The following is a 26,667-nucleotide window of genomic DNA, read 5'->3' as shown; positions in this document are numbered from 1 at the left end:
TGTGCAGTGTTCAAAACAGGGAAGTTCTAAGGCTGTATTGCACTTCATTTGGACCTGTTTTCCAACTAGTAGTGAAGCTGCAGGCCAGAGGTGGAGTTTTAATGCAAAGGCAGCTTTCAGATTCCTTTAGCCGACCCTGAACAGTAAGAAGTGATAAGTTTGTGTTTACTTCCAAAGTGGATTTCTGAGTGTGTCTGAAGTGTGAGTTTCTCCAATTAATATGAGGACCAAGACAACTGTGTAGGGAATAGAAGAACAGGACAAAAATTTCTGGCTCAGGCTAGCAGGAATTTTTTAGCCGCTTTTCTATTTAGCAACACAATATGCAAACATCCAGACACAGATGGGAAGGACTGTGATTCCCATGGCATTAATCATTTTTGATGAAACATTTCTCATGTAAAGTAGTTTTATAACAGTAAAGGAGAGATCTAAAAGATGCAGCTTACAGCACAGGTTCCAAACTTTTTAAGATCAGCTTTGCCCTTTAGAGAGAGATAAAGGCAGTTATAGTTTAACATCTGTCCAGATGCTACATGCTGCAGATAGATTATGTAGCAGAGCTCCCTGCAGACGGCAGCATCCTTCTGAGGCAGGATGGAGCACACATCTGCCTTCCCCTGTGTGTGGCAGAGCTCCACTCATTCTAACAATAGGAATCGGCATTCTCCATTAAGCTCATACTGAAAGCATTGAATAAAAGCCTTAAAAAGCTCAGCTGAAAGTATTAATTCTGAGGGAAACATGTAAATCTGGATGAAAACTTCCATTCATTTTTAATCTTGCTATAGTAAACCTTGTAATTAAGATGATTAAATGACTGAATAAAACCCTATATTTACATGCTTTAGAATACCACAATGGAAAACCATAATCCTGTTTATGGAAAGAAAACAGTAAAGGCATTTTAAATTGGAAACATCAAACAAAGCTTGTTATTTTAGCAGTCGGTAATTAATGTAACTCTTGCTTAGCAAGGAAAACTAAGGGTTAACTGCCTAGGAAACCCTTCTTGGAGAAAAGAAGTAATTGGAAAGAATCAGATATTTTGTTTATGATAAAAAATGATAAAGTGTTATGTATATGAATGATCAAGTTATCCACATTTAATATATTTCACAGGGGACAAGTTAAGGATTATCAACAAAAACTGTACTAGTGGGAAAGCTTCTGGAGCAGGCACATCAAAATGATACAGGACTCCTAAGGAAGTTAGAGGCAGCATTTTTTATGAGCAATGGTCCAAGAAAAGCAGCAGGTGACAATCTCTTGGTGGTTTTTGACATAAGGAACTGGCAGAAAAATCTTTTCATTGAATTTATTTTCCTTCGCCATTTTGAAGAAGTGGATAATGTCTCTCAAAAAAAAACTCCCTTAGTTTCTTTTCTAGCTATTTCTCAGCAAAGATGACAATAATTAAAAAAACCTAATTTATTAAACTAAAGAGATGATTCTCTCATATGAATCTGCATTGCAATATTCAGAATCTATTTCAGGTGTCCTTACCACCCTGCATTCTCCCTTGTTTTCCTTGTATAGTATTTGGACAACAATCTAATGAAAGCCTATATGAGCGATAGAAATACATCACACGTTTGTGTGTGTTTGTATGTTTAATGCATTACCTCTTGATAATATAGCTCAGCATAAATAAATAAAAATCAAGTCTATATGCATATGAAACTGCCTTTCTGATTAAAATCTTGTCAAAAGAATTCAGTATAGTATTGTTTTCAGTCAGTGGTGCTTTGTAAAGAACTTTCAGATTTTTTCTAAAATTGTATTCTGTAAGAATAAAATGTAGGTACTATTTAATCAAAAGTATTTATTTTATCTTCCATTTGAAAACATGTTAATAAAACTATATCTCTCTTAATACAGTGTTATTTTGCGAAGTCATCTTTCTTTTCCCACACTGATAATGTCATTGTCTAAAAAGGCTCAAGCTAAAGTTCTTGGGCAAGTTCATATGCAGTTATTGACTGGAGAGATTGAGGAATGGGATTCTGTTGAAGGATGAATTGCTCACGAGGTTGTGGAGAATTATTAGGCTTGATATTGTATCATGGATTTATCTCCTGTGATAAGTAAGTGAAAATTATTTCTAAAGGTGCTGATCAATGTGAATAAATCAATATCGCAAAGCTTGGAGTGTTCATCCACAAAAAATTCTCTATCATCAAAAACACTACCATGACTCATGGTCTTGTTAATTTGAGATGTTCGCACATAGAAAACATGCTCTGAATAGTCTTTAGATACATCCACTATAACATCTCAGGCTCCACTTGAAAGTTTGTCTCCTGGATGATTCTAATGTTCAGAATTTCTTAGGGCTATTTAGAAGATAATACCATCTTTGCAAATCAGACACAGAAACTAAAATAGAGTACCAAGAAATAGAATGTTTAAAAAAAAGTTTAAATGTCCCTGCACACAAATCCTTGAAGGAACTCTGCTTGGCAAAAGACTTTTTTAACTGGAAGTTTCATTTTTATTGCTTAGTTTCAGAATTAAATTCATATGCTTCCCTCTGAAATTTCAAGTTTTGTCCAGATTTTTTTTTTTTTACAAATGGACGCTGATCTGGCAGTCAATGTCTTTTATTAAGGTCTTGTATTTTATTGCCAGGGATTTGTGGAATGATTGATATTTGAAACATCACCAGGCCTATGGAGGTAGCTGTTCCCTTTCCAGGGAGACTCCAGCGTTGTATTAATACCACTTGCAGTCCCACTGCAGCACCACAAGAACTTACTGGCCCCCAGTACTTTGCAAGTAAGAAGTTGGAAGCAAATTGCTTTTGATAGAATCACAGATACATTTAAGTTGAAAAACACCTCTAAGATCTTAAAGTCCAATCATTAAACCAACACTAGTTCCATCAATAAGCCAGGTTCTTAAGAGTCACATCCATGCACTTTTAAAATACCTCCAGGAATTGTGACTCCACCACTTCCCTGAGCAGTCTGTTCCAGTGCTTGACAACCTTTTTGATGAAAGGATCACTTGCAGTATGTGATGAACAAAAGGAAGGGAGGCCAAGTCCCCTTCCCACTGATGGGAGCTTGTGTTTACATCTGCATATCAGTGTCATTTTTCAGCTTTTGTTGATTACTCCATTCCTCTGTAGAACCTTTTTTGGCTTAGCTATGGTGAAAAAATTATGCCAACAGGGGATAAAGATATTTTTCTGGAAGTAATTTTTCTGCTGGCATAGCCTACTGGTACTCAGACAATATAAATTAAAACAACTGAATGCTGCTTTTGAGCACTGTAATTTGCACAGCAGGGGTTTCTTTTGCTGTCCTGGTGATGAAAATGAAAGATACTAGTTTTCACCTTCAAAGGCAACATCTGTGTTACAGTAGATAACTGTGTAAAAATCTAACTAAATAAAACTCAGAAGTATAATTTGAGGAAAAGAATTATAAATATTTTTGATGATATACAAAGGTGTATTTTGTGGAATGGCAGCTGTGAAAAGGTGTGTGACATTTTCTCTCTCGACTGATGTCCATCTATCCTTTCACTCTCAGTTTGTTTGGGGAAATGAAATTCAGCTGTGCTGCTGAAACCATCACTCACTTTTTCTGCCTACTTCTTTTCTCTCTCAGTTTACTTATCACTATCAATCCTTAACATTGTGTACTCAATTGCATCATATAGACTGCAGTGTCAAACTCAGAAGGAGATTGTAGAAGCAACCACAACAAGAGAATCTGCTAGAACAGAGAAAAGCAGAGAGATGGCATGGATAACTGTAATACAGTAATAACAATCCTTGCAGTATAAATAGATACTGAACACATATCTCTAACAGAAACTCAGAGGAGATTTTATTTTCTTCAGATCTTCCATCTGCAATGTTATTTTTCTTCAGGCCCAAAATTTGGAGTAGAAAAATCCCCTCAGTACAGACCTCATTTCCCACAGAAGAAAAGCATAGGTTATACTGTATCTACTGAAAAACAAGATATTCTGTCTAGCATCATGTCTCCAGGTGTTATATGACAAGCAAATATAAGGATGCACCTAGCTGTCTACAGATTTTGCAGGAGTGTCAATTTTAAAAGCAAAAAAAGTAACCTCTCTGGAATATCTGTTTTCATCTGGGAATCCACAGGCATTTCATAGAATTTATGGTAATTCTAACTTTTAGCAATGATGCAGTTTTATGAAACTAAGTGAAAGGAAGCAACCAAATCTTGTCTGTACCACTCTAAAGAAAATAAAATTCGTATTTAAAAAAAAAAAAAAAAGTATCATGACATTGGAATTTGGAGGAATTTCTGATGGCTTCTAAACACTAAAAACAATCTTCTGTGACTTCAAGGCCGCATACTGACCATTGATGGCATGGAGATTATCGTTACATTCAAGTTCTATACCAGGAATTTGACAGTCTCGTAACAGTAACTCTGCTGCTATTCATTGGCATTTGCAATATATGAGCTTAAATTAGTCCTTTGGTACTCCATAAACTGTCAGAAGAATGGTGGATATCTCATCTTTGAAATTCCACAATCAAATACATATTGTATCTAAAATCCTGGCTGTCCAATAATGAGGAAACTGTAAGGGAGGAGCATGAATACAGGCTGCAACCTACTGTACCTGGAGAATGAAGTGGAGGGGAGCACATCAGAACAACTCCTTGACCTTCACGTACAGATACAGCACTTCTTGTCCGACCGCTAAAATTCCCCAGATCTATCAAAAGAACAGAGCATTTTAGTTACATACCAAAGATTTTGAATTTTGTGGCTACCATGACTTGCATTTAATTTCCTCTTTTAAATCTAACTGTTTCTTTTGTCCTACCTTGATCTATAATAGGAGGGCCTGAAAAAAACCTCTATTTCCATTACAAAAAATTCCATGTTGCATCAGCACTTTATTCCCTCTTTAGTGCACTTACATACAGTATAAAAAAAAGTGGAAGACACTCTATCTCTATATCTATATCATCTATATCTATATATCTATATCTATATCTATATCTATATCTATATCTACATCTACATCTACATCTACATCTACATCTATATCTATCTATATCTATGTCATCTATATCTATATGTGTATATCTGCCATTTACAAAAACATTTAATAGTGCTTTTATTTCTTTTTACTATTTCCTGATTGATTTTCTCCCTTGGTAGAAGGGACTCATACACAGTGAAAAAGAAGAAATACAACTGGAGGGAACACCTTGGTTAACACCCAGACTGATGATGTTGCAGATGCCACTCGGACAATGCACACAGCACATGGCGATGACAGAAAGGAAAATCAAAACATTGTTTCTAAAACCAAATCTACAGCACACTTACTCTTTCAAATACTTTCCTTCCGATTTCTCTGGTACTATAAGCCCAAACCTGTTGTGGGTAAACATATTGTCCCACCAAAATTTCCCTCTATTAGGTCAATAAGAAACATCTTGCTAACAGAACAAAAATTTTTGAATAAAGCTGTAGGGCACTGCTGTGAAGGGTTCATTGTGATAATTTAAATGCTCTCATCAAAAGATCCCATTATTCTATTTACCACAGAGAACACTGAAGGTGAATTTTAGGTAGATAGTTATGCTCTAGCATTTATATCTGTAGTAAAGAGACATGAGAGTTCAGTTCTGCCATCAGACTGGCGTCTTCACCCACTCCTCGGAGCCAGTGGTGGTGTTTAAAACCTCTGTTCTCTCAGGTGTTTTCTAGAGACATTTCTATCTGATGTGGATCAAAATGAAGAGAGCAGCAAGATATCTTTGAATAGGATACAGAAGCTTCAGAAATCATTAAATGAGGATCAGAAAGAGGCCAGTGGGAGCTTCTCTTACTGACATTCAGTGACCTGCAGCCATACCTCCTAATTTCTGCATACAGCCCAGAGTGCTGGGATGAGCCAGATACCACCAAACAGCTTGAACAGGTGGAGCAGAATTATTCCCATCTTTACTGCACTCAGTTGGCATTTCTCTGTCAGATGATGAAATTCTGACCTTGCTCCAGACCTAGCAGAGCATAAAACTGAAGTTCAGTGATTTTTCAGAAGTAATTTGAGTTTTTTTTTTTTTTAATTTTTTTTTTTTTTAATTAAGGTTACATTACAAAACTTCGAAAAATTTTGCTAGTCAATAGATAATTAAAAATAGAAATATTGTATTGCATTTTAGAATAAGCACACCATGGTTTATAATATGTATTGGTGTAATTTCTCTTAAAAGTGTCTCCTAATGTATGTTATCTGACAGCAGACTCTGCATAAAAGCAATTATTATTTTGTGTCCAGAGAATATTTGGCTGAAACATTCCTGTAGAAAAAGCTTGGATGGGAGAACATCTTGTAATTGAAACTTTTCCTAGTTAAGTCCTCAGGTGATTAAATGCTATTTTCCTATTAGTGAGAGCAACCTTTCTTTCCATTTCCTTCTTTGAACGCTCACTGTGATGGAGAAATAGACCTTTTTTTTTTCACCAAATGAAAAACATAGATATTCTTTCTTTCTTTTAAATAAAAGTACTATGAATGACTCAAGTTTCTATTAGTTCAAAACCATTATTTTTAAACTGAAGAAAGAAAGTATCAAACAGCTTTGAATTTCAGTTCTTTTTGGCTATCTGTTGGTTCTGAACTGGATTTCTTGTTAGCATACAGAAGAAAAAGGATTAGCAGGTACAAAAGAAGGGATTTAGCTGTAAAATAAATAAATGTAGAAAAGCTTAAAAGGAAGGAAAGGTGAAGGCTCATGCTTGCTGTTCTGCCACATTAAAGTAATAAGCACAATAATGAAAAATCAAATTAATGAAAAATTTAATTACTTTCTTATAAATCTCACACATTTCATATCTATCTGTACTGTAAAAAAAAAAAAAAAAAGCTGCTAAAAATTTATATGAACCCCTTTCATTTCACTTTAAAGCTTGAAAGATATAGATAATAAAAGAAAGGGTAGATATAACCCAGCTTTAGAGGTGGAAACTGCAACCTCCCACAGCAACACCAGCCTTTGGTTCAGTATCTCGCTGCACTATAAACCTGTAACACGTGTGACATGTCAGAATGCCCCACACAGGATGAGTCTGTCCTTCATCTTATTATGATGTATATAGTTGATTGATAAGAAAATGCCTTATTTTGCTCCATAGGTGTTGCTCTTTTGCCCTGAAAGATTAATTTACACTTAGCTCACCACTAGTGGTAAAGATGATAACACATACTATGTTCTTTTTAAAGCAGATCCTGGGATTCAGCTACGCAGCTCCCATACTCTTTAACACAAGAAACAGCTTTGACTGTTCTGAAAAAATGTCAAGTGCCAGCCACCATGTCTACTGTAACTTACTATTAACAGTATATATGCAAAACACACAAAGCACATTTAGATGAGTGCATGTGGCAGGAATAACCAAATTTCCTTTACTGCTACAAAATTATTAGATTAAAAATTTTTATACAGTATCACTAGTGTACAACCTGTGAGACAGTAGTGCTCTCCACTGTAAAAGGGAAATAGAGAAATTCCAGAGCTACTGATGATGCCAGGCATTAAATCCAATGGGTTTGATGCAGTGCTTTCTGGATGTCAAATTTACACTGCAAGTGTATTTACATTAGCTCAGTGCAGTATTTGCTCTTCAAGAGAAGTTATAAACTTGGGAAAACCATTTATATATCTGATCCAAAGGAGCTGCCAGATAGAGTAGCCCTCTCCACAGTGGCTATTGCCATGCTTTGGAAATGAGCTGAAGCATGGGTTTCTCTCAGCACATGTACTTATGTATTAATATGCATCATGGAAAAATGACACCACCACAAGAGTATCAGTTTAAATAAGATTTGGTAGAAAAGGAAACACTTCTGCAGAAAGTGAAAGGAATAAAGGGAAATAAGTGAAAAAAACCTCAAGGCAGTTGAAGCAACCAAAAAGCTTTGCAGGTCTAACAACAAAATAAGCATTTGAATAAAAGGGGAAATATTCTGCCATTGGCAGAAAGGCTTTTCCAAAAGTTGGAGCAGTTTTTATCACTTAATGGCCTTCCAAGTCACCTTCTCTGGAGTTTGCATTTTAGGTATGCACAGGAGGGATCATTCATTCACTGTGTTCATCAGTTTGCTGCAGCTAAAGGGGGCAACAGGTTTTCGTGACCCAGTCAACACTCAACGGATAACTGCTATGAAATTAGGATCAAATTAAAGATGAAAAACAGATCTTGTTTTTATTTTAGGCAATTATTGCTTGGTAACCTAGCATGGAAGTTGTAAAGGGCGCTGTACCTCATTATCAGTGACTTAAAGCAGTCAATTTAGCTTTAAAGTAGAAATTAGATTGGTGCAGAACAATGTCCTCTGCCTGCTCGGTTCTGTAGGTTTAAACTGTTTTATATGCAAATTTATTATGGAGTTTAAAATGGACACAATATGATATGTATTAAAATGTTTAAAGACATATCCTGAAGATACCTAAAGACAAGTATAAAGCAGGCAATATTCTTTCCAGGAAGGTAAAAATAGCTCTACACAAGGTAAAATTCTTCTGTCAGGCCAAGGACAAACTTATTTATTGCATTGTCACTAAGAGAGGGTAGCCTTCCTCTCCTTGTATTTGAAAGACAGGACTAAGAAATAGACCTTGAGCTGGAATTGTAGCTCTTTAAAAGAGGTAGGATTTACAGGGAAAAGAATTCCATTAAAACATGCTTTTCAAAATCCCATTATAACCTGAACCAAAACATGGTTTGACTGTACACTCAAAACAATGGAAAATATAAACGTCTGTTAAATAACCCACGAACACAAGCTATGGAAGAATGAAAGAAGGGTATTGAAAAGATATCATGTCTGATTGTATAAGGAACTTTTACATTGGATGAATTAAACACAAGACTCAGAATATCTAAAAGTCCAAGGAAATTAATGGATTATTTTATATTGATGTATACTAATTTTTTTAGGAATACCAGATTAATTAGATAGAGCTGTATTAGTAGAGTCACTCATTTGACCTAAGAGTAACTTTTAATACTGAAATAATTCATCAGAAAAAGTGTGAAAGGAAGTTCAGGAAAAAAGATCTCTACCAGGACAGAAACATCATCTCACCACTGATAACGGGAAAAGCATACATCTTGAACTTTCAGAAATCACATTACCATATGAATTTTAGGTGACAAAATAAGGGCAAGATTAAAACACTTTAGAATGCATCAAGCTTATTATCATTGCTGCTGTTATTATTTATTACCAGAAAGGTTTTAATCCTTCACAGATCATCAGACTGACATGATGTGAAAAAGGTCATTTTTTTCTTCTCAGAAAAGTTACTCGGCAAAAACAGAAACAGAGAGAGCATAGAGAAAAAATTACGTGGTTCAAGCCTGCATGGCAGCAACACTCTCTCTGCATACATCTGCAGAACCATTAAAGGATTTTAATAAAAGAGGGTTTCTGTACAGATTTTTTCAGGTAGGGATGACAAAAGGTGTCAAAGTACTTGAGAATGTTTAAGGACTTCTCTCTGAATATGTCAAAAACAGAGAAAGGAGAAAATATATGGTACTTATATTTAGGCTAAGATACTCAGAATCTTTCTCAGATACTACAGGATATTTTTTCTCAGAAAAAGAATCTTTGAATAATGGTGCCCCATTGATGTGTTCTTTCAAAAACAAAAGACTTTTTTATCTACTATGGTGACAGTATGAAATTTAATATATCTGCTATTGATTCCTTAACCCTGAACTAAATTTTCAGTGTGAAAGGCAGATAAATAGTCAAATGAAGGAACATTTTTCTGTCCTTAATGCCATATTTCTTTTTTATGTAATTTTTATAAATTATAAAAATTTAAAAATATCTGGTTTACTGTTTATTGTCCTTCATTGTAGTTGTATGTCATAGCTATGTCCAACTGTTTTACCTTGTAAGCAGAAATATTTTTTTATACTTTCTACATTTTCTATCACAGTGAAATCATGAATCCATAAATGTGGCAACTATATTCTATCATAAAATGATACATTAGAGAGATAATTAACTATCCTAGTGTCCTGGTTTTGTCTGCAATAGAGTTAATTTTCTTCTTAGTAGCTGCTGCAGTGCTGTGTTTTAGATTTATGTGAATAATGTTTACAGAACATTGATGTGCTGGTTGTTGCTGTGCAGTGATTACCTGAAATCAAGGACTTTTGGGTGCTTCATGATCTGCTAGTGAGTGAACACAAGGAGTTGGGAGGCGGCATGGCCAGGACAGCTGACCTTAACTGGCCAGAGGGATACTCCACACCACAGAGCATCCTGCTCAGTGTATGAACTGGGGGTGGGCTGGGCATCAGTCAGTGGGTGGTGAAAAACTGCACTGTGCGTCACTTGTCTCTCTTGGGTTTTGGTCCACTCTCTCTTTCTGTTCTCTCCTTTGTAAATTACAATTAGTATTATTATTGTTAGCATTATACATAGTATTTTTGTTATTATTATATTGTACTATAATTCAGTTGTTAATATGTATAACTATGACCTAAATTGACTTGTAGAATCCTGTATTAAATCTAGTAAAATTATTTTTTCTTTTTAATTTCCTTCCCAAATTGTATGATCTATATTTATTAATTATTATTACTAATTTAAAAAGGTAAACTTTTTATTTCACTATTTACCATACCATACTTTTTAAAAGGGAGTGCTACATTTCAATTAAAATATTCACTATTTGTGATCCTGCACAGATTTTATATAAATTATGAATTGATATGTTTCTTCCACTGTTTTGTCTTGTCTAACTACTGATTTTTTCTACAATCTAATCTTGTAGGGAGGCATACTCCAGGAAGGTTGAGGAAATTCAGAGCTCTGAAGAATTTTTCCTTTTGTTACACGTAGTTTCAGTAACATCAATTAATACCATCAGTATCATTAATAAAGCTCAATTCTCCCCAGAGCCTTTAAAAGAAAGGGAAATTATAGGTACCAAAATTTCCCTGAGCTTCAGTAGTATTTCTGGATTCATAAATTCTGAAGTACTGGGCCAAAGTGAATTAGAAGAAATATTTACATACAGAATAAAATAACAAGATTATGTTGAAAACCACAGAGCTGCTATATGATTCAACTTGACAGTTTAAGTTCACAATAATTAAGATGTTTGTGGCTACAGTTGTTGATGGTTATGATTAATTAATTTTAATCATTCTCTGTCTGTCAGATTTCATCTCTTCTCACAAGAATTATTTCAGCATGCTTCTCAGTTGTCTTTCACGTTTGCATAATGCAACTTCCAGGCAAAACACAGAATCAAGTGGAAATATTATAGTTAAGCATTTTTCATCCTTTCATTCTGTCATTTAGAAGCAACAACTAAAACCAAACAAATAAGCAACCAATCTTCAGCAACAAATGAAAGATTTTCAAATACAAATGCCAAGATTTAAGCACCAAAGTAAGGTGGGCCAATCAATAGTCCTGCTTCTAGAGCCTCTGAGCAAATAAATTTTTTTCACTTGAGTAATATATGCAATGTATTTTTTAAACACCTTTATGTAAAATTATCTGCATCTTGAGAAACACACATTTTTATTTCCAACCTTTTCCATTGAAATCCCTGACACTGAGTGGTATACTAATCTGAATAAATTCTGTACACGATACTACTTTTTTTTTTTTTTTCCCTTTCTTCTTATGAGTCCTCCTTCCCTCTTTGTTGATTTCTCTTTTAGTCACTTTTTTCAATTAAGTTAGTTACAGGCATTCAAAGATATATTGCAAACAACCTTTCATTTTGTTGTGAGTTTTTCCAACTGGATGTGACTTCTACTTCTTTTAATTAGTAATTAAAGATCACAGCCAGTTAGGATTTTGGGAGATTAAACACAGAATGACTACCATAGTACAGCATCTTATCATATGATGGGATACGAAATGGACGGTGACTAATCTCCATTTAGTTTGTTGGAAAATTCCTGTGTAGGTGGTGTGGTTCACAGCAGGCTGTAACAGTAGTACACAGAAAAAAACCTTTTTTTGACACTCTGGATGAACAAGTCATTAAAGATAACTTGTTCTGTATTTCACTGAGCAAATTCATAATAGAAAGTATACTAAAATATTTCTCATATGTCATATGATACTTTTAGTTCATGGATTCTAGTACTAAAATAATATAATGGCTACACTTCCACATATTCAGAATTATATTCAAATATATTTTCAAGCTGGCCTTGCCAAAGGGTGAATTTATCAGAAACAAGGGTATAAAAGAGTTAAGAAATTAAATTCTTCTCATGAGGGAAAGGTGGCAAAGGAAGTAAGCTTTCCCAAGCTCAGAAGTTATGGCACTGAGCTCATCTAAATTAAAAAGTTTACACCTTCCCCAGTGTCTGCATTCAAGACTATCTTGCTGGCAAGATACAGACAAAGGATCTGCAGGAAATAAAAGAAAACCTGACCTCCCACAGTCCCTGTTATGAAGATAATATGTAAGATGTTTGATAATATTTCCATTGCTATTATTTTTTTTTTCCTCTGATTCCTTCATATTTTGTTTCAGAGTGTCATTATATGCACAAACTGTGACAAATATCTGAGAAGCACTGTTCAGATCTGAGGTTTGGGGAATGGCATGATTGTTCAGGTTTCAGTAACAGCTGGAGGCTTGTAGACACCATTTTCATAAGACATCACACATCAAATCCTGACTCTGCTCTAGATAGGCCATTTTGCTGCACTGAATTTTCACTAGACTAATGTTTATAAATGCCTCCATACTTCACTTCTCCTTTGTCATAAAGAAAAGAAGAAGGTCATAATCTCCCAGAAATTATTTATTTGATCTTCTGTAAGAGTTGTAGTGCACAGTGTGACCTACAAGTCAATTGTGACAGGATAAATAAGTGTTTGGACACATCTAAGAAGTAAATCTGGAAGACCTTGGTCTTAGCTGAATAGCTCAACTGGAAACGAAGGCCTTACAAACATAGAGTGTTGCCTAGGTAGCAGCTTGCTGTTACATATGATGCTAGGTAATGTTTTTGATAAAACAGTTTGTATTGGACCATGTTATTCTGCTTAATATCAAGGTGATATGAGTCACTGCAAATCACAGTTAAGGATATGAGCATGTAATTTTACAAGTGAGAGTCATCAAAGATGAATGAATTGTCACTAGTCAGTTGAGCAACAATAAATTACCACCTATGTACTTTGATCTTTTCAATCTCTAATCTGTCCCACATCAATTAATAACCCTGTGAAGGTGGTCTGAACATTCTTTTAATTATCTAATGTGCTGCAAATGAATGGTACAATATTTATTTATTTTTCTGATCAGAAAAGCTAAACCTTCTTAGAAGGTTTCATAATTTCATAAGGTCTTGGCTAAAGCTATTTCAAATGCTTTCTAAAAGGCATTTGCTTCTCCCATCTCTCTCTTTGCATTCTAATGTTATTTCCCTATTAACTTATTTTTAATTCTGCACATGTTAGTGTCAGAGAGCTTGCATATTATGAACCATCTCTCCTCTCCTCTCCTCTCCTCTCCTCTCCTCTCCTCTCCTCTCCTCTCCTCTCCTCTCCTCTCCTCTCCTCTCCTCTCCTCTCCTCTCCTCTCCTCTCCTCTCCTCTCCTCTCCTCTCCTCTCCTCTCCTCTCCTCTCCTCTCCTCTCCTCTCCTCTCCTCTCCTCTCCTCTCCTCTCCTCTCCTCTCCTCTCCTCTCCTCTCCTCTCCTCTCCTCTCCTCTCCTCTCCTCTCCTCTCCTCTCCTCTCCTCTCCTCTCTAGTATTTTGCAGACTGCCATGTAGAGACAAAGTTGCACAAAGATGTAATCACAGTCTTTGCTTTAGGAATGTATAGCAGGCAACAATCCCTCAGCAGTTCATCTGATCCTCTGATCTTTTAACTCCTTTGCCATTTGTCACAATTATATATTATCGCCCTCCGATCAATAGAAATAAAACTAAAATATGTTTCCTGAACTATGTCGGTTAGGTGCTCCACAATACTGATTGATTTCTTTAAGCAATCTAATAATTGCTTCTCTTTTTAACTGACCTTCCTAGGGCAAAGTAAATTGCTGCCAAGTATGTCCCAGCTGTAACTTTTTTTTTAATGACTTTTGTTGCTGAAACTAAATGCAAGCAAAACTGTGAAGGCTGTTGGTTTTTAAGTTATGAGTATTTTGTAAGTATTTCTAATGCAGTGGGGAAAAGCAGCAGGACAGCTCTTCTCATATGGGCTACTGACAATACAATGTTCAAGAGAGTATCAAATACTAGACCATGGTGTCAAATCCTGCAGCTACTCCTAACCATAGTAACATACAATCATTTAAAAACAAACAAACAAAAACAACCCCAAACCAAAACAAAACAAAAAAATCCTGGACAGATATTTCCAGAGAAGCCTAATGACCTTGCAAACAGGACAAGTCTAGGCATCCTACCAAGGAACCATACTTTCTCCTAATTAATAAAAATGAATTACACAGCATTTGTAAGACTTAAAGCTATCATTGACCACAATCACAGTCCTATATTTAGACAAAGTTTTGCCACACGTAAGCACTGATCTCCATGTGCAATACAGGTATTCAGTAGTGTGGGCAAAATCAACTGCTGGGATGTTAAAAAAAACCCCAAACCAAACATAAATTACAGGCTTGAGCCCTGAATACATTAATTCTCCATGGAATAGGAAAACTTCTGTCACAGTAATCAGACCTGCAGTAGAAAGGTGCCACAAAGGAGTTATAACAGGTATTCAGAGAGAGTCAGACATAAAAGAGGATATTAATTTACAAAGAACCTAATGCAGCTAACAAAAAAATAATAGGTGAATTTTTGCATATATGTGTCTGAAGTATTTCAGGAGTAAAATCTTACTCATACCTGTCAGCTTCTTGATAAGTTAACATTATATGTTATAAAAGGAGTTTGTTTTCCCCAGCTCCCATGAGAACAGTAGTTGTTTTTAGCAAAAACTGCTGGGATTTTGCTTTCTGAAAATCAGGTTCTTTGAAAACTTCTCTGTCACATAAGTATGATATGTTTTTCTCATGCCATACTTGTAAAAAGATGTTGATAAATCTGAAAGGCTTTAGAGAAAAGTTATGATTAATTTGCATTACAGAAAACATTTTACAGTGATAAATGCTTAAACCTAAAAAAAAAAAAAATTCCGAGGGAGTTAAAGGTGAGAAAAAGATTTTTCCATAATTTCTTTTTCTTAAAAGAAAATATCTGAGCTTGTGAATCAATCTCCTAGTGAGTTTAATTGATCCTACAAATAAGCTTCATGTGATTCTTGGAATTCCATCCTAGAAATGGTTCCCTTGGATTCAGTTGGTATACTTAATGGATTTAAAATATGTGTAATTGTTTCCATAGAGTGGAATATAATTTCTAACATAAATTTCATGCATAAGCTGTTTACACAAAAAAGTAATAGCAAATTATCACTTAAAAAAAAGAAAAAAAAAAAAAAGTGAAGGCTTTTCAATGATGTGTAGGACAGCACAGGAAAATAGTACCAGATTATTACAGCATTTTCACTGTAATAGTGATTGATGAAATCTCTTTTCAAGGTGTGACATTAAAAGAAATGGTACCAAAATACTTGGGGAGAATTGCATCCATACTAACAGTGTAATTTGATATAAACTATGTTACTTAATTCATTGTAACCCACTCTACATGTTGCATATTCTGAGGACATGAATGGGATTTTTATCACTGTAATTGTAAATTATTAACAAGAATAACCTCAGTGGTAATATACATTAGTTTTATCCAAGTCAATTACTTGTAGATATTATAAGTTTCCAATTAACAATACAAGCATAGATTTTAGATTAAAATTAACTATAATTAAGTTCACTACAAGTAAAAACATCATGTTAGAATACTTAGGCTTACTGATTCAGACAGTCATATCATAAAAATCTATTGTCTACCAAATTTGAATAAAATGTAAGCAAACCTGAAATGAATGCTATAGTGACTAAATAATGGTGACTAGAAATTGAGGAAGTTCACGTGTGGTTATACTTATAGGTAGCAATTTGGTGTTTATGCTAAAGAAGACTTTTAAAAGATTGATTTCAACATAAATTATTTTGAATGTAGTGAAACAAAATCTTAAATTGCTATCATTATTATTTAAATTTTTTTTTCTTGACGTTATTTCCTTCTAACATTTTCCCACAAAAGCACAGTTGCCTTATAGCTATATCTGAGCCAGTTATCCTAGTCTTCTTTTCAAGGCAATGCAAAGGAATAGACACTTCAAAGGCCTGATTCGTTTGACCTATTTTAGATGTCAACTTGACATGAAAGAATTGCATCCTAGTAGTGCAACAGATTAAGTAGGAAATCAAAACAATTAGATCAGTCGCAGCTGCCTATGGTGTTGACAGTGGCATTAAAGGAGAATGAATAAAATGCATTTAGAGGCAATTTACTATTTCCTTGATCTTCAGATTGTTTTCTCAATATAATTATTTTGCCTATGATGCCCTCATAAAACTAAGTAGAAGATGAGAAAAGATGCCTCTCATATATATACCAGAAAAGTAACAAAACTTTTAAAAGCAAATATAGTTTTTTAACTGCATTGGACCTTTGTAAGTAGATAGTTTTTTACTCTTATCAGTAAAGTAGTGACCTAACCAATTTTTTTTAAAGATACATAAGAGATTAAGATATGAGCATAGTAGTTTTGAAATAATGTCCAAATAAAGGTAAATTCAGCCCTTAACCTCATAGTCTTTCTTATTGTGGCACTAATTGTATGCTAAGATACTGTTCCTGAAGGACAAAGATGAAAGCTCTAAATTTAAAACAACTTGTATATTCACCTAATGTGTTTGATATTGTTCTGGAGTACAGAAAATCAAAATGTTACGTCTTAAAGGATTTTGCATTGACTTTTATAAGATCTTTAAAATGTGAGGGACTCCATCTCCTGGCTACCTTTTTGGTGATTAATGTACGTAAAAAGGAAAACTTCCAGCTCAGTTTGCTGAGCCTGATTGATATTAAGAAAACCTAATCTACTACACCTTGGGAAGACACTTGCTGGAGAAAAGAGGATAATGAAATTAGCACCATCTTAATGTTGCAATAAATGTCCATCTTAAGATGACTCAGATATTTCATCCAGTATGCACAAAATCAGCCAGCATTTTCTGCTTATTGCTTTTAGTTCCAGTGGAAACAAAAGGCTTTCAAAATAAGGAAGATATATGATTATATATCTACTTTATGGCATTGACTTTATAAAAAGTGTAGTAAACTATCTCCGTCTCTCAAAACACTTGTAATGTCAGAGAAGAAATGCCTTTGGGTAGATATTGATTTTAGGTAGACAGCAAAAAAGATGGTTCCTTATCATATAAACCTGCTCCTCATCCTCACAAATGCAGCTTGAGTATTTCTACCTGTTAAATCCTTCCTTTTAAATGCCAGCATTATAAAAACATTTCCAAGTTACTTGAGTGCTTAGTTCTCTTAACTTAGAATTGGGGTGGAACTTATTAGATAAGTATGAGGGAATGTATGTACAAAGACTAAAAATGTTTTCTAATTAGAAATGAAAGGATTGGCTGGTTTTTTTTTTTTTTTTTTTTTTTTTTTTTTTTTTTTTTTTTTTTTTTTTTTTTTTTGTCTAACACTAATTTCTAATGTAAGTGAAACTGATGGAAGAAATAATCTAGTTCAAAATTCTCAAAGTTTTTTCCCCATAGTCATACTCTATTAAGTTATAATCCAATCAGTAGCTTTTTGGCTTACTCTAGAAAATTGAAATGCACTCATATATTTTAGTGTCTATAATCAAACTACACAACTAGCAGCTTGGTATACATGACTATCATTAATAAATAATGCTAAATCCATTGTATGTAAAAGGATATAATTTGTGTTTCATCACTTCACTCAACCATTTTATTATCTACTACACGAGATTGCACTGCATTGTTGTTTAAGTTCCCAAGATCTCGTTAGGCAATTTTAAATCTCTACTCTTATCAATACACTCCCAATGCTGCTCTGTTAGAAAGAAAAAAAATGGTTTCTGTTCCCCAGTCTGCACATCTATCCCTTCAAAATAATAGGTGAATGGGACTGTGATAAGGAATACCTAAACATTTTAACAAATACCTAACGCATTTTTCAAGCAAAGCTGTAAACACTGATTTCTGCCCAACAGTCCTGGAATCCTCAGAGGGTCATGAGGAGGTGTGGCAAAAATGTGTTGCTGGTCAATAGAAGTCTAGTACTTTTATAAGTGTTTGAATTAAACGTTTGAAGCTGGAGATGCAATGTGGGCCATAACAACTTCTGAGAGACAGCACAAAGTAATGTTCTGATGTTTGGAAATAACTATTAGAAAAACAATACACACTCAAAGATACACCCACATACATGCACCTGCCCAAATAGCAGATTCAAGAGGCCAAGTGCAAAAGAAACAGACACAAGGCAAAATAATATCAAAATGGAAATTGAAGTAATACAGTGATCTCTCATAGGAGAACAGAAATCACTTCTTTAAGAAAGTTTACCTTGAAAAATATTAATTTTAATATGACATGAATAGGTTTTAGTCCTTCAACAAATTACTCCCATTTATAGCAACTTTTTTCATTAGTTTGATATTGCTTTTGTTTATCCCCTCCTTTACAAGGGCCCATTGTTTTCTAGTTAACAAAATGGTTATGTTCCTGGTCACTGGGATTACTGGAAAAATAAATGAAACTCCACTTTTATTTTCTTTACAATTTTTCTGAAAAGTCATTTTGTCTTCTTGTATTACTGCAGTGAATTTCTCCAGAAGACTTGTGATTTCCTGAAGCATTTTGTAGAAAAAAACCCAAACACTGGTCAGTCTTGTTAGATCTCATAGACACTGCCTTTCAGTAGAGCTGGCATAGATGCTCATGGCACAATGCCTGTGGAGAAGGCATGTCCAATACTTTGGCGATGAAGGCAATAAAAATTCTGTGTATCTCCAACAGACTTCTCAATAGCTTTTTGATAAAATAGCTCCTCTCTGGCCTTTTTCTTACATACTTAAAATTTAATTACCAGAATCATTAACTCTTGTAATCTTTCATGAAATGTAATTTAAAAAAAAGTTTAAATGTTTGAATGGATTTTGTTTAAAGATAAGTAAGTGTCTCCATTGCTTTGCAAGCATCATCCTCAGCATCCACCTTAATCTCAGGTTAAAAAGTCTCAGGGAAGGTTCACAGACTTTACAGTGTCCTTGTTTTTTATGTTCTTTTGTAAATAAGAGAAGGTAAAATGTAATTTGTTCAAGGATATGCACACTCATGCATTTGAGAATATATTCCAAGGTTGTTTCACACTGAGGGTGTACACTTTTCAATTATATCAATGACAAAAAAATGCATACAGGTTTTGCAAGCATTCTGAGACAATTTCTGGTACCTTTCCAGTGCATAAGTGGTATGCACACATATTTACTGTGGAATGATGACTCGTCATTCAGAGGGCATAGAGCCAAACAACCTTTCAGGAGCTGTCATTCAGGCTGATACTGAAACTAGGTTCTCTGTCATTTGCTTGTACAACATGAATATTTTTACATGGCATCTGATTCCAGGAACTTTTTCCACAAGATTCTTCCAAATGTAAGTGTTTTGCAGATGAATTCTAGCCTACACATAGACTCAAATTGCTTAGCTGGACATGGAAGGTCAAGCTTAGTGTGTGTTCTGATCTAACAGAAAAGTTTTTGGTGTAGCTCAGAAAAAATAATGTAGAACATTTTTCCCAAGAAGGAAATGCAGGCCTGCTCAAGGTAGAACTCATAATCTTATGTTTAGCATAAAAATGCAAATTTGAAAAGCATTTTCACTACAGAGGACTAAAATATTCACCATTTTCTTCGTACTCTATCTTGCAGCAAAGAAATTTGCCTGCATTTTCATTACAATATATGATGTTTCCAAAAGATATGCCTACTCTTACTGGTCACAGCACAAAAACAGTATTAAAAGGGGGACATTTGCAATTCCTTTGCAATTTTTAACATAATTAACTTTTTTTAAAAAAATGGAGTAGAAAAATACTCTTTTTTATGCTCTCCTCTATGTTCTTTAATTCCGTAAATCCTGGGACATGAATCAGTTATTTCATAAGGGAAGCATGTCATGTGCAGGACATAGATCTGTATTTTACGATTCAGATGATGTGTAGAAATGATGGTCAGGTGCTAAGTGGGACAAAACAAGCTCTCTCTTTGTGACAGACATCAAGGTTTGTCTGCATCAAGGTAGAAGGGGAAAATCAGGGAGAATGTGAATGCTTTTTGCTTGAGACTGCATGTCTATCAACATTTCCACTAGGAAGCAGTATGTTTACAACCCACAGATGGGGCAAAACAGCTCCTTTCATTTTTTTTCCCTCTGTAAAGAATTGTGACCAATGGAGCTTCCATTGCAATTTGACCTTCAAATGCCACAGTGCTACAGAACCAGATTATGCAAGTCCCACTGTGTAGATATTTCTCTCTTCTATCTTATAAATTTAAGAATCTGTCTTTCATTTTCAGGGCAAGTGTAAACTCAGTATTTTAAAACTAAAGCTGATATTTCTTGAGGATACTTTACGTCTTCTACCCCTTAACTATACATTCAGCCAAATTTTGAGAACCTGAAGAGACAGCTTGTCATTTAGATATTCTGTCGTATCAGCAAGCTCACAAGACTGGGGGGAAAAATCTTTTATTGTGCTCACTCTTTATTTTGACTTTCTCCCCTAAACAAACATCAGTTGCAGAAATTCCTAAACTAAGAGTAATCCCCCTCCTAACAATAGGTTCAAAAATTTGAAGTTAAGTGATTAATATTCTATTTTATATTATTTTTACAGTGAAGGACTCAAGCTACCCTTCAATGAATTTTCTATATTTAATTCAATACACAGAAGTGCTAGGGTTTTTTCCAGCTTCTCTGCGTAATCCAAATTGGTTCCGAAGTGCTTTCTGCCTGTCTCATAGAAAATGAAAATACATGTCTTTGTTTGCCTTCTGAATAGACTGAAAATATTGCACTTCACAGCCTTACCCTGAAGTATATTTCACTTAAGTTTAAAAATACAGACATAGTACTTCTTGCAATACCACAGTCAAATTTATCTAACAGAAGCAGGGACAGACAGAACATGGAAGTCAGAAAAACCAAAGGATTGGAAAATAATTTGGAGTGGAGTGGACTCAGGAGGTCCCTGGTCACATTCCCTGTTTAAGTAAGGTTATCTGAAATGTTAGACCAGGTTGCTTGGAACTTCGTCTAGTTGGATCTTGAAAATCTCCAAGGAGAGATACTGCATGACCTCTCCAGATTGTGCTACTGCATAGCTGTCCTCACAGAGAATATGTTTCTTTCCATGAATTTTGCTTCAGTTTGTGCCTGTTTTCTCTTTTTTTCCTGGTTATCACCACTTTGAAAAGTCTTGTGAATCTTCTGGTAGACACAGGGGAAATACTGCTAGGTTCCATGAAGCCATCTCTGCTCCAGGATAAACAAACCCAGGTTCTTGTCAAAAGGCAAGTTGTCCACCCCTCACCACCTTGGTGGATTCCCCTGAATTCTACTGAGCTTCCTAATGTCTTTACTGGTGGGCCCAAAACTAGACTATGTATTAATTTGTCCTTTCATGGAATAAATGGATCTCATCAAAAGACTTAGTTATCTGCTAAGTGTCCGAGTCCCTAATTTTCATCTCTTAAAATTGCCATATTACCACATTAATTATTTAAAGAGACTTTAAAATAATTTGAAATTATTATTGAAATAATGAAAAAGAAGTAATTCATTGCCTCAATGTTACAAAAAAAAAAAAAAAGACTGCAATTTAGGTACCATTACACAGTCTATCAGAGTCTGTTAATGATAAAAGCATGAGCCTCTCCAACTCGTGCACCATTGGTGTTGACAAATACAAGGATCTCAAGGGACAGTTATGACATTGAACACACCCTGGCGACAAATTTCACTTCTATCAGACAAATCATGTAATTTAATTGCTATGTGGTCCCTGTTAGAGGCAAGAAGTCACTATCTGTGTAAGGTTAAATTTTTCTTTCATTTGCATCAGCAAGGATTTTACAGACAATATCTTCTCAAAAATGAAGCTGTGAGTCACACACTTATTTTATTATGTTTTTGTCAAAATAGTTCCTGGGCATTCAACTCTTTCCACTGAAACAGCATCAAAACCAGTGCTTAAAATTTGTGGGTATGTAAAGCTATGCAATCAGCACTAGCACTGCAGAGGAAAACAGCTTAGGAACTGCTGCTCTTCCCAGAATGTAATTGCAGGTCACAGTAATGCTGAGTTTTGTCTGCCCTTGAAACTGGAAATGCAGAAGAACTTTGTGCATGTGTCACCACCTTCCATATCACTGTATGTCTGCATACAACTGTTCCTTTAACACAACAATCTATTCTGAGGGTGAAAAATAAGTGCACGAGGGATTTGTCCCAGGCAAATCAGTAAAGAAAATATGTAACCAATCCAATAATAGATAAATTTAATGGACGAGTAAAATGTCTTTTACTAATCAATAGAATGATTCACAAGAAAGCTATTAACCAATTAGAAATTGCCCTCGAGGTTTGTAAAAACTGTATAAAAGACAGCATGCAGCCATAGTAAAGAGCTTTCTGAGCCTTCTGAACTTTCATGATGACACTTTGTATAGTGACCATCCCAACAATAGTAGTTGTGGATGGCCAAATTTGAGTCACAAGAATCCAGCCTACAGCAATTTAACTTTAATTAAGACTTGGAACTGGAGTCTGACTTTGGCTATGAAACTTTTCCTTTCTCTTCCACATAACTGTCATATAATAATTCAGGTTAGAAGGGACCCCTGGAGATCATGTACAACACTTTGCTGAAAACGGGACCAGCCTTGAATCAAGTTGCTCTGTCTGATCAAGCTTAGAATGTCTCTAAGGAAAGTCTTTGCAAGAAGAGTAAAGTTAGCAAACTGCCTCTTGGTGCTGGAGAATTTAGGACTAAAATATAGCTAAAATAAAAATGAATTGCTAATATTTTTGGTAACATTAGTGGCCACTTACTTTATATCTGAAGTCAGAATATCTTTTATATGGTTAGACATGGCAAGGTTAGTACTAGGATTGTCAGAGTGAATAAATCAGGTACCTTGTATGCAGTTGACTGGAGAAGGGAAAAAGTGAGAAAGCAAATTTCAGACAATCTGTGAGTAAAAAGATGGTATGTCAAAGTCAAGCAACTAATCAGACTACATACCCTAAGGTATATCAATAAATCATGCTGTCATAAGTGCTTCTAATGAAGGATAATTTGTGCAAGTTTTACTTTTACCATCTTTACCCAGCATTCAGCAAATGAATAACTGCCATATTGTTCCCAACATATAATGCAGGAGTCAAAAATATGAAGGCATTTTAAAACATCTTCAGTTATATTAAGAAGTGATAAATAAGGAATTACCATTCCAATCATCTACTATAACTCCAGTGTAACATAAACCACAGAAATTCTCGAAATTAATGTTTTAAAAAAGATGGCTCTTAAAAATATAAAAAAGTATTTAATTAAAAGAAGGAAAATTTGCACTCATTCTCTAGACAAGTTCCTTCAATGGTGTTTTTTTCCTATCTGTGAGGTTGCAGCTTATACCAAATAAAAAACAGTACTTTTAAGGTTTAGGTGTTGGATTTTTTTTTCTCCTTCTCCTGCTTTATTTCAGTCTTTTTGTTTATGTATCAGTGTGCCAGTATCTTTCCAGTGTAGAGCTAAACATTTCATTTTTAGAACAAAGTCTGTTTTTCTACTCCTCCAAACCTTCTACCATCCATCAAGATCCTTTTTAACTTGTACACCCCAGGGTATGCTCTCCAGGATGGAAAAGAAGATCAGGAATCTTCATACTGTCAGTATGGAAGAATAGCCATGATTTTTGATTAAGAGTTCCAATAAAATGGAAGCTGGAATAATTCAAAATAATCATTCCCTTAGAACAGAAGTGCCATGGAGACACAAACTGTCATCAAGAGCTGATCCATATGGTAATGTGACTCATGAAGGAGCAACAAAAAACAACACCCTAGGAAATATTGTACCACGTTCTAAAGCTTATAGGTGCCAATAATACAAGACCCCTTTAATTCTTTCAGACAAAAGAGCTCAAAGCTCCAAACACTTCTATGTCTCAGATGGGAAATACTATAGATAGGTACAGAAAAGAAAATAAACTTCTGCTGAAAACTTACAAATCTATTTTTGTCATGAACTTTTGGTGTTTTTTAAATCCAAAAAAACTTTCTGTGAATGATCAAACTTCATTGAAAAAATGTGTCCTTTGGAATTCATGCAGGGTGACAAAAGCCACAGATAGTCCAGTTCCTCAGCAATTTCTGTAGTTTTCCATCACAACTTAAAGCAGCTGTGAGGAGAGGCACACAGTAAGTAGATTGCTGTGTACGAAGAATAGGTGGATTTTTCTTGATATTTCACTCACAGAAGTTGAAAAAAGACCTTACAATCATTAATTCCTGGAACATTTTTTATATTGTTTTCATGAAAATCTTCATAACAATGAGAGTTTTATAGCCCATATAGCTGAACCTGTCAGGAGACTGTCTACTAAATACAAAAGTTTAAATCTTTTCAGTCTAGATTCTGAAAGAATCAAGGAATCATCTTCTGATGGTAAAGAGATTCATAGCCAAATTTGTGCAGGAGGAACCAGCCTCCTTAAAGTTCAAAGAACCTAAAGATGCTACCTCAATCATCTGCAGAGAAGGAAAAATCATTTAAGATTTCATTTAAAAGAGGAAAATTTGGAGGCTAACAGAAGGCAATGACCATTAGAATATTTTGCAAATTCTGTGGTTCACATCTCCTTCACATTACGTGTTCCTCTATTAGAAGATCTCAACATAATTGTCAGCCTTGGAATCCACCCCTCTTATCTCAGCTGCTGCCTTATAAAACCTTGTACAAACATGGCCCAATGAACATAGAGAGACAGTCAATAGCATAAAAAAAGATGCCAAACAAACCAGTCCTGTGTAGAGTGAGATGAAGTATAGAAGTCTGGGAATAATGACTGGTTCAGAAATTGAAAAAAAATGCATATATGTACATGCACATGTACATATATATATATATATGCATTTCTATATTCATATTTATCAGCTAGATAAATATAAATCATATAATTGCATTTTAAATACACATGTGCTTACACATTGCTTATGTGACATTTCATTTGTTGATTGGCAATGATTTCAACAGGGAGGCTGTTCACACTATTCTTAGTGCACACTTTAAAATCTAGACTTCTGTGCTTACATAGAGATGTAAAAAAGGTGCAAGCTGCCATTTTAGGTGAGCTGATAAATTATAACAGAGCTGAAAAAGGGATATTATGCCATTGTATGATGTCTGCTACAGGTAGACTGAAAAATCTGAGTTCAGATATTGAGATATCTGCAGCAGGGAAGATAATAAAAAAAGGCATGTGTGTTATGGTTACTACAGGGCAGTGGGTTACTACCTACTTGCTTTCTTTTAAGAAAGAATTTGTGAGATACAGAGATACAAGATCAGGAAGAAAAATCCTCTGGTGTAAACCCAGGAAACATTATGTTGTGCAAATTCATGCAAATGAAACGTGGGTTCACAGTCCTTATGACTAGGAGAGATTTCTTTCTTATGATAGTTATGACAACAATGCATAGCAGTTCAGAATGAAAGGAAAATTACCACAAAGTACATTAAGAGACGCCTAATGTTACTTTAATGCTCCCAGTGCTTCTATATTTATTTAATACTTGGGGGAAAGCACAGTTTGAACTGACATGGCCTGAAAAAATAAACAGCTGAGGAAGTATAAAAGCATAGTGCTTTTGTTGTTGTTTGGGTTATTCGAAACATTTTTGCCTCAAGCTTCCTCTAATATTTTTGAGCGTTTCTGCTCATATGAGCAGAAAGGGGATAGAAGAGGTGTGAAAGAACCATAACTTGGTGAAGAAACTGTTCAACTTTTCCTCTCTAGTCATATTTGTAATAATCTGTGGAAGAAGAGGGACTCTTTCATTAAGAACATCTGGTTGAAGTCCTTTCTCAATGCAAAGAGACACAATGAAAAGAGGAATAAGTCATAAAAAACCACACAAAGCAGTCATAAGAATGAAACTTGGTTGACCACACTAATTGGTGAAGGCAAGTGAGATTGTAAGAATATTTATTCCAGAAAGGTTATCTGTCAGCAGACCCAGTTAAGGAAAATGAAATGAAAGGAAAAGAGGAAAGAGGGAAGCCAGGGGAAAAAAAAAAAAAAAAAAAAAAAAAAAAAAAAAAAAAAGAGAGAGACACATACCTGAACAAATAAATGTGGAGAAAATGAGAGGAAAAAACCCTCAGGATTTACACTAATTGATGGAGTATCAAGAAAACACAGGTACCGTTTCCATGGAGATAAACCTGGACTTTGCAACACATGAGATTGTAAACCAAGGGAACCCAGACAAGCACCACTTACTCTGGACAACATGTTCCAGTGCCTCACAACCCTCACAGTAAAGAATTTCATCCTAATAGCTAATCTAAATCTACCCTCTTCCAGTTTTCTCTTGTCCTGCCACTGTGG

General features: G+C 34.9%; 1 protein-coding gene across 1 annotated transcript in view; it reads right to left on the bottom strand.

The window, feature by feature from the left end:
• CNTN5 (contactin 5) overlaps positions 1-26,667 on the bottom strand; it is a 605,619-nt gene that overhangs the window by 180,488 nt on the left and 398,464 nt on the right. The window contains exon 7 of the mRNA XM_066312958.1: positions 4,618-4,713. Within this exon, the coding sequence (XP_066169055.1) occupies positions 4,618-4,713 (96 nt within the window). The remainder of the gene's footprint in view (positions 1-4,617; positions 4,714-26,667) is intronic.

The sequence above is a fragment of the Sylvia atricapilla genome, chromosome 2 (assembly GCF_009819655.1).
Source record: "Sylvia atricapilla isolate bSylAtr1 chromosome 2, bSylAtr1.pri, whole genome shotgun sequence".
NCBI classification, from domain to species: Eukaryota; Metazoa; Chordata; class Aves; order Passeriformes; family Sylviidae; genus Sylvia; species Sylvia atricapilla.
This window is presented reverse-complemented; position numbering and strand designations above follow the sequence as displayed.